Source organism: Fundulus heteroclitus, chromosome 18, assembly GCF_011125445.2.
Source record: "Fundulus heteroclitus isolate FHET01 chromosome 18, MU-UCD_Fhet_4.1, whole genome shotgun sequence".
Lineage (NCBI taxonomy): Eukaryota > Metazoa > Chordata > Actinopteri > Cyprinodontiformes > Fundulidae > Fundulus > Fundulus heteroclitus.
In genome coordinates, this window is record NC_046378.1 from 23698480 (window position 1) to 23708275 (window position 9796).

Sequence of the window (9796 nt, forward strand, 5' to 3'; positions counted from 1 at the left end):
ACAGTGGGATTTTGGATAGGATTGGGTGTGTGGGGATGAAAACGGAGGGTGTTGCACCTATCGCCTTCCAACATCCTGGAAAAATACAAGGTGAAGGTGTTCGGTTACAACTCATAAACACAACAACCCCTGCCAGTCCCTGTAGTCCAACCTAACCTCAGATAAGCTGCTACTCAATCCATCACCAAGGTACATAAATGTGCAACACAAGTAAAGTGCTTTGCAAAGGTTTTCATGCCCCTTCAATTTTTGTTTTCTATTTTTTTGTTTTGTCACATTAAAACAACAAAGTATTTTCTTGGGATTTTGGTCTGTGATTGACAAGCACAGAGCAGCACATGACTGAAAAATAAAAATAAAGGGACACGTGTTTTTTTTTTTTGTGTGTGTGTTTTTTTTGTTACAAAAAGCTTCTGAAAAGTGTGGCACGCCTTTTTTATTCAGCGGCCTTTCCCGGATCACATTCTTGTGTTGCTGCCGGGCTTCACATGTCACCTCGTTAGATAACAGACTCCACCTACATGTTTAATTTAAACGTGGTATAAGCATAGCTGGGTCCAGACAGGTCAGATTAAGTTACAGGGAAGTTTAGAGCAGGGTTAGGACAACATTAATTAAAGAACTAACCAGGAGGTCCATGGCAACTCTGGAGTAGCTGCAGAAACCCGACACATTTTTGCAAAGAAGAATGGACCAGCATTTCAGTTTCTATACGTGCAAAACTGGCAGAGACACACTTTAAAAGACGTGCAGCTGTAAATACAGCAAAATGCAGTTTTAGTTCACGTATTGCCTCAGCAGGGATGAACCAATATGCACTCCAAAATTTCGAAATTTTTGTTTGTAAAATGTTTTTTTTCCCCCACTTAACAAGCACCAATTTGTTTTTAATCTTCAGATAAAAGCATTCCTTTGTCTCTGCCAGTGTTACTTAAACCGGGTCGAACTCATTCCGCGGCCTCAGGACACCAGAGCCTGGTGGGTATAGACAGATCACCAGGTGTGCGATTCAGAACGGTAAACACAGCATCTGAGCCCGGTTTGGAAGAACCGGTTTGATGGGTCTTCCTCTTGTTGTCTGAATTCATCTCATGTGGTCAAGGCTTTTGGGTCGGGTTTTGTTCTCCTTGTTCTTCTGTTTCAAAGCAACCGATCCGCTGACCTGAAGCCCAATCCAGCATGAATATATGCTTCAAAGTGCTACCAGCAGTGGTAGCAAAAGAAGCAAAGAAGATTAAAAAAGAAAAACAAAGAGCAACTACACAACAATCATCTAATGCCTTTATTTAGCAAATGCTACAGTGATGTGTAACTATCATGTAGAAATACAACATTCATATAGGTAAACTGTGAAAAAGGAAACCCAGAGGCATCTTCGGCCTTGCTGGAAATGTATCATATTAATGAAAATGTTTATCAAAAGTTAAGGAACCATAATACAATCTGGGAATAATACAAAAGCACTTTAAGGCAGAGAAAAAAAAACAACAAATAATGCAATAATTATGGCCACAAGAGACTCAAACATAAATAATTGAACAATAAAGTTTGGTAATGTACATTGTAACCAGCCAAGCATTTACCAATGAATATAAATACACGTATAAATAAAATTAACATTTCCTCACTGAGCCCTTGATCCAAAGCACAAATAATCTAAGATGATCTTAAACTCAAAAGTATGCCCAACGCTAATCACAGCTACTAAATGCGGTACAATCTCTATAGAGCCTCCATGGCCGAGGAAGACTTTTTTTTTTTTTTCCTTTCAACTAATTTTCTGGTGGCATTTTGTCAGCAAACACGTGCAAAGCAAAGCTATGCCATGAACAAAGCCAAGCCCGGACATAAAAGAGCGTTGAATCAATGTTTGTTCCTGCTCAGTGCTGAGCACACCTCCCAGACATGGCAACATATCTTAAAAAAAAAAAAAAAAAACAGAGATGAATGGAGGGCTTGGCACATTTCATCGCTGTTATTTTTTCATTGCTCCCTTTGATCGATACATTGGCTCAGGACAAACTGGAGCAGAGTCTTGATAAATCCATTGCATAGCTTAAGCTTTCTCTGTTGAGATCAGTTACACAACGTTTGCATCTCTGTGTTGCATTCTTTGCTTTTCAGTGCATAAAGAAAACTAAAAAAAGGTTTCTTTTTCTCTCTCTCTCTCTCTCTCTCTTTTGGACGTAACCAAAAACATATTAATATTTGGTGCATGTCGAACACAGCTGCGGTAAGTTTTGTAGTAGCTTCTCTTCTCCTCAGAAAGCAATGTATCTTCAGGTGTGGTGTGTCAACACACGTGCAGCAGAGACGCACACACTCATTGGCTGCAGGTGGGAACAGTTGCCATGTGTTGTTATGGGACTCACAACTCTTTAAGTAACAGACCTGCAGGTGTTTACGCTGATGTGCACAGCGAACTGAGCAGTCAAACATATGCGTAATTACCAGCTTGTTTCATTAGAAGTGGACAAAAATCACAGCAGATCTTCTAGTTACATATTTATAAAACAATTAGGGCCTCTCCAAATTTTGGTTAAATTAGGTTCTAATAACAGCGTTCTCCACATTTATTGGCACCGGCTGGCGAAGATGTATAAATACTTTTAGTATAAATTAATCTGTTATTGCAGTAACATCATCCCAATTTGAAAATGCTGCACTTGAGTTTAAGTTGAGTTTTTTTTTCCCTCCCTCCTTAAAGCAAAACAGCTTTAATCATCACAGTTTCGGCTGTTTTAACTTTGTTTTTGTTCCTCTGACTGTAGACATGGGCAAAATGTTCCTCTTTTCCTGTGGCAATTTCCTAATACGTGAAGATGAAATACATCTGCCTTACTTAATTGGTAAGTTCTCTTGTATTTCCAATTTTGAGGAATGCCATGTGGGTGTGATATCATATTCGCACAAATTTCTGACAAAGAGCCAAACACTATCCTGAAAACTGAAGGTTAAATTAAAAAAAAAAATGCTTAAATTACACTTTTTTCAGGAATTATAAAGGAAGGCAAACAACGTGGCACCTGTGATTCTTTAAAAAAAAAACACATACTTTTTTTCTTTCCAAGTGTGATTTTTTTTTTCTTCGCCCATTGAATGCACTCAAATCAGAAGTTTAAGTTTTTTCTTTGCGTGAGATTATGTTACTGCAATAAAAGATGAATTTATTCAAAGGCGTTTCATACGACTTCCTGTTGGGTGCCATTACATGTGAAGGGTGGCACAGATTGCACGTGTGGGCGACAAGACATCTAAAAAACAACCAGACTAGAATGAGGAAAAAAAGAAACTGTTTCTTAACCTTGGCCGCTTCAGTTCTGAAGCACACTTTCAGCCAAGACGTCCTGCTCTCGTCAAACTAAAAATCAGAACTCCTGGAATACCTTCATGAAGTTTGTCGCCCGAAGCCAGACGCAGGAAAGAGACCGGTCAGTTTTTTGCTGTCAGACAAGCATGCAAATCCACCTGTCATCTATCACCCTATCATGCAAAACCCGGGGGTGGTATGCACTCACACAAGGCATATGGCGAGAAAAGGGCAAAACCAGACGTTTCACACGTGTGGGAAATGAAAGCACTGCTGTGTAATACCATTGGGTAAGGCCAGAGGGAGCGGCATCCAAAAGAAGTGAGTAAGGCTTCCAGATCATTCCAGCAAGATCTTCATATTTTCAGTCTTGACGAACTGTCCAGTTTCAGAGTCCCACGGAAATGATTTACCAACCACTCCTACTTTTACTGTCTTTTTTCCTCCTTTGTGTCAGTTCATGAGTGCCATGGTGCTTTCCGGCTGGCCGCCCAAGATCCCAGAGAAGAACTCCAGGGCCAGGCGCATGTGGATGGGCACGAACACGTACGAGGTGTAGACCACCATGGCGACGGCGGAGAAGAGAACGGAGTTAAAGATGGACTTCTCCCACGGCTCCAGGACGTAGATGCCGGTGATGAGCAGGTACTGGTAGTACAGCCAAGCCAAGCACTCCCTCATGTTTTTGAAGTTCATCCTGCCAGCTGGGTGGAGAACAGACAGAAGTGGAATCTCGGGAGTTTAAGGAAATGAAATGAAAAAGAAGTAAACAGTGAAGCAGTATGAATGAGATTCAAATTACTATGAAATAACACTCTTATACTCTGACAGACAGAGAACTAAAATACTAACAAAAAGCACAGCACTTTTCCCACAGAGACTCATTTATATTTCAACCACCCAAACATGACTGTCAGTAAAACACACTCCAATATCATTTGTAATAATGAAAAATTATTGTTAATGATTATTTTCAAATTACATTATCCATATAAAGTGCACCGTGGATTAAAGTGCACCTAAAAACAATGTGCTAGAAATTAGATTTTTATTTTTTTCTCATGTTTAGAACGTAAACTGTTAAGATCAAGAATCCATATAAAAAAAACAACAAAATGGTTCAATAAATATAGTAATAGGCCATTTTATTTTGAAAAGATAATAACGTTCAATATTTTATTTCTGCGTTTATTTTATCATTATTTTCATTATCCTTGTTTGCAAAAAAGGCAAACAATAATAAAAAGAAGAGAGTACATCACTAGGATGCTTTAAAGAGAGATTTTTCTCTCTAGAGTAATGAATCTCATTATTCATTTGAGACTCACCTAAAACTTGCAAATGGGACCCAACTGGTTTTGTTAATTCTGGATGCAGTCCGCCTAAGTGGGACATATCCCACTTATAATGACTATGTGAGTACATTATAATATTCAGTAATACTGTCAACACATTATTTAATTGTAACGTTTTTAAACCATGCCCAGCAAAAACACAACATAAGGCATGTTTTTTTATCTAGGTTTCCAGTTTTCGTAACACAGACTAATGATTTTCAGGTTAATGAAAAAGATTGTTGCGGTTGTATTTCATTGATAATGTGATATTAAAGGGTCTTTCATGTTGAAAAAAGATAAGAAACATTAACAAAGTGACCCTAATTAGATAGGCACTGAACCCTTGGATGGGATTGTTCACAGGTAACAAACACAATGGTCCCATGTGATTTGCCGATATGAAAAACTGCACGGCAACTCTGGAAAGAGTGGGAACCCTTAGGGTTCTAGATGCGTTCTGCAATATAACCCAGTCCAGATGGTCCTTGCGGGCCAAGGCCCACCATAGCACCCATCTAACCTGAGCGATATGGGGCCAACATAAATGCTGCATGTAAATTTACGGCCACATTGACATATTTTTGAGAGATTTTTGAACATATTAAGATGTAACTAGTTTGGATTCAGGGAAATCAAGATCTTCATCAATTACCTCCAAATGCCGATTAAAATATGTGTTGGCCTACGTTTCCAGTTTTCTTGAGACAAAAAGATTTTCAGTTTACTCAAAAAATAAAATATAGTTCCTTGTGGTTTTGTTTTTATGAATAAGATTATTTCAAAGAGGACTGCACGGTTCCTCAAGCAAAAAGCCGACTAAAGACATAAGCAAACTTTGCTCCTGCTTTCAGCCCGGCGGCCGACAGGGAGACCCTCAGAGCAGCTGATTTGAAATATGCACTTTACATTTATGAACAATGACCCTATGTCTAAAATTCAATTGCTACTTTTAAATGACTTTAAAATTCTTAAAAGTAGGGTTTAAAAGAACCCTTTTTGAATTGAGAAAGCTCCCTGGATAGGAAAGCGAAACGTCTTCAAACTTCGGAAAACAAGTCCAGTTGTTTTGCTTTTTACTTTTTTTGGAATGACCATGACCTGGATGACTGAGAATCTTCAGAACTGGCAAGTCTAGCTGTAACCACAGGAGAACATACAGTTTGATAGTTACGTAAGAGAGTCGTCATTTGATTTGTCAATTATTCAATTGCCATTTCTGCAACATGGGTTTCTGGTGGAGTCAGATTTAATGCACACTACAATGACGAATTAATCAATCAAGCAAGAATTTACCATTTTCCCATCGATGCTTGTTAGCATATAAGCATTTAGAATAAATACTCCTTTCAAACTCTACGGATTTTGACCTGAAACACTGTTACTTCAGACATGACAGCTAACATAAGTCAGAAAATTAAGCTTGTCTTTATAGTTCATTTAGCAGATTATGTAGAGTGAAAAATTAAAGACACATTCTGTCATTAAGTCAGTATATTTATACCCATTCTAGAAAACCATGAACTTTGGAGGACCTAAAATGCACAAAGAGCAAACAACAAAGCTCGGATAATTTAAGGGAGATAAATATGGGTGCTGCAGTGGCTGATGGGCTTGACTAAAAAATCAAATTTTGCTCAAAGACCCCATATAATCTTGGGCAGCCTCTGCATTTGCACTTCTAAAAGCACACTGGTGACTGGAAATCAAAAAAGCCTTACAAAGCAGATAGCAGGAAAAACAAATAAAATTATGCCTACAGATCCCACATGGCTTGAAAAGAGTCACTAATTTGCTCTACCACGCTTAGGTTAATTATTGCACAGGGGAAAATAAGCGGCGGCTGACTAATTCCCCACATGATACTCTACCAGACTACTGAACATGTTTTTGTTTTTTTGTTTTTTTTGCTTACATCAATTCTAAGAAATTAGAAGAAAGTGCTTCATTTAACTTTTTTTTATATACACACACAAAGATAAAGGTAACTGCAGCCACTTGATCTCCTGCACCGTGGAAAGGGGGAGGGGCCAACAGGTAAAGGTGTCTCTTTTTTTACATGCTTGTTTTTCTTTTTTGACAGCAAAAAAAAAAAAAAAAAAAAAAGAGAAAACAGCTTTCGAGCGCAACGGAACTTCAATGAGGCTTTGACCAAATTAAGATTGCATAAATATGGGCTTATAAATTGAAGTAAAAGGCAAAACATAATTTTACCTTGTTTACATCTACAAGGAATAAAACAAAGATGACTGGTAACAAATATATAGAAATAAATATATAATTCGTGGTTGGTTGAGACACACACATATACGGATCATATATATATACATACATACATACATACATACATATATATATATATATATATACATACATATATATATATATATATATATATATATATATATATATATATGTATGTATGTATGTATGTATGTATGTATGTGTGTGTGTGTGTGTGTGTGTGTGTGTGTGTGTGTGTGTGTGTGTGTGTGTGTGTGTGTGTCTGATTCCATCTTGTTACCCACCTGAGCCGATGGGAACCCCCTGGTTGTGTCTCCTCTACTGTCGGAGTGTTAAGAGGAGGACAGGCTGCAGCCCTCGTCCCCCCTGCTGCTCCGCTGCTTTCTGTAAACCAAAAAGCCGTCTCACCAGTTCACTTCTCTCACATATATATGCAGCCCTCATCCATGCTTTGAAAATGGCACCACACCCACAGCTCGTGTTTACACTAACCCCTCACCTGGCTCACAGACCACGCAGGTGGAGCGACCGAGATGGAGGAGGAGGAGGAGGAGGAGCGGCTGACGCAGAGGCCGGTGCGCGCGTTAAGGTTCGCGGCCAGGAGGAGGCGGCTGGCGCATCACGGGCGCAGAGGGAGGCGACGTGTTCCGGGCTCCGGCTGTATTCGTGCCATGCTTGGTGCCGCATCTTTAAACTTTTGTCCAGTTCGTGCCGCATCCCTGGCGCTGCTGTCCCGCCATCCTGCAGCCAGGAGCTGCGCCGCAGTCAGTCCCTTCCTCTGACGCAGAGTGCAGCAGCAGCAGCGGCAGCAGCAGAGGGTCGGGGAATCAGCTGCAGCACCATCATAAAGACCACAAATCCAAAACACTGAAGAATTGGTATAAAAGCTGAAACGGATAATAGGTTCTTGCCTGATTGCTCCTAATATCTTAATTTAGTGTGACGTTTTAACAACACGCACGCCTAAACAGATTAGAATATTAAAAAGTTGCAGAATACGCCAAAAAGAAACAACCCAGTTTCTCTTAAATTAAGATTGCATAAAGAAAACTAAAAAGTGCGTGTTTAGACATAAATAGTCTTCATTTAAAAATATGTGAATCTGAATCATTACTGTCTGTGGAAACTTCTCACTTCACTTTAAGTAACTGCAGCCCTGACAGTTGGTGACACTTTCAACAATGAGAATAAGCCACAAACGGTCAATTATTAAGAAGCTGGCTGATCAGAGATAGATAGATAGATAGATAGATAGATAGATAGATAGATAGATAGATAGATAGATAGATAGATAGATAGATAGATAGATAGATAGATAGATAGATAGATAGATAGATAGATAGATAGATAGATAGATAGATAGATAGATAGATAGATAGATAGATAGATAGATAGATAGATAGATAGATAGATAGCTTTATTGTCATTTTGTATGCACAAAGTGCGTACAGACCGAAATTTTGTTTGCACACAGCTTGAACAATCACTCTAGAAATCACTCTAAAAATCACGGTAGATTTTTAGAGTGCACTATCTAATGGAAAGTTTAGTAGAAGGAAAAATTGTTGTTCACAAAGGATGGACTGCAGCTTAATTCAATGGCAGCGATTACTTACATTTATGCTCTAAGGTCCAAAGCCCTCTTTCCAGAGCCAAACTCATTTTGCATCTAGTTTGGAAAAGGAGGTTCTTTCTTCGAGAAGAAGAGTGGATAGGCAACGATTCTTCAGGAGGAAGAGTCAAAGAGCACAAAATTCAAGTTACTTGAGGTCAAGTGTGAAGATTTTGGGGGCTAAATAATCCAGCATTTAAAATCAATGATTAAAAAAATACACCAGTTTGTAAAATCTGAATAATCTTATATCCATGTAAAGTTGCTGAAAATGTATTTTCCATTTTGAAGCAGGACAACCTCTTTGTTTTGGGGGGCATCAAACACATTTTTCTCCTATAGGTTTGCTGAGTAGCTGAGTTGTGATGCTGCATTATTGATGCATAAACACGCAGCAGTACTGATAAGGAGCACACGTTATGCATGGATACACTTTATTTTTATGTTTTTGTTAGTGCATGACTGAAAATTGAACCCAACCTAACACAGATCTGCTTAAGATTAGCAGTAAAATCACCCCGAGTCTCGATCTGCTTTGCTTGGCAGGTATTTAGAAAAATTATTTACACAAGGAATCGGCATATTGTCTCCTAACATCTTGAAAGAGTCTAAAAATACTAACAACAGTTGAAACTGGCTAAAATAAGATTTTGTTCACTCTGTAAGAATCAAAAAAAAACATTGTGGAAAAAGTCATGGTGAAATTCACACACTCGTATTGTGGATTCACTTCATTCACTTTCCCAAGTGGATCTGATTACCATCAGCAACGAGCTCATGTTTGTGAAAAACGAGACCGACTCTCCTCCAGGTAAAATGTGAAACATGTCACAAAAGACCAAGACAGTGCGACACACGTTCCTCTGGGCTGCAGACTACATGTTTATATAGAGGCTTAAAAACAGGAGAACAACAAATCTGGGAAGGAAAAAAAAAAGACAACTGACTTTTCTTGGGTCAAAATTTCAAAAAGGTCACATGTGAGCTATCTCTGCCAATCAGAGGATCAACAAAAACTATTCAACTTCAGCTGCTTCCACTTTTTTAGGTGACAGGAAAACAAACTGGCATATAATGGCAATATTAATATAGGACATCAGTATCAGCCCAAATGTCCATACCGGTGCATATCTACATGGCCTTCAAATAACAAAAAAAAAAATGTGTGAGAGGACATTTCTGCTGAGCCTCCTGACCTAAAACTTTGTAGAAGTTTTGCCTTTTGCTGTTAACATTTTTGCCTATTCTTCTGTGAAAAGTGGTTTAAGCTAACTCTGATTGGGCAGGAAGCATCTG

At 38.7% G+C, this 9796-nt stretch overlaps 1 protein-coding gene across 2 annotated transcripts; it reads right to left on the reverse strand.

The window, feature by feature from the left end:
* Positions 1-1267: 1267 nt before the first annotated feature.
* On the reverse strand, positions 1268-7662 carry sptssb (serine palmitoyltransferase, small subunit B). 2 transcript variants are annotated; one of them, XM_036150174.1, is made up of 3 exons: positions 7388-7662; positions 7173-7272; positions 1268-4014 (listed from the first exon to the last, which is right to left on the reverse strand). In XM_036150174.1, exon 3 carries the CDS (start codon positions 4004-4006, stop codon positions 3764-3766), a length of 243 nt encoding a protein of 80 aa, XP_036006067.1. In that variant the 5' UTR covers positions 4007-4014; positions 7173-7272; positions 7388-7662; the 3' UTR covers positions 1268-3763. The 2 variants fall into 2 exon arrangements, with proteins under 2 accessions (XP_036006067.1, XP_012727257.2); XM_012871803.3 differs by lacking the exon at positions 7388-7662 and having other exon boundaries at positions 7173-7351.
* Positions 7663-9796: the final 2134 nt, after the last annotated feature.

Coding starts and splice junctions, on each gene's coding strand:
- sptssb (XM_036150174.1), bottom strand. CDS start 4,006: ATGAACTTCAAAAACATGAGGGAGTGCTTGGCTTGGCTGTACTACCAG.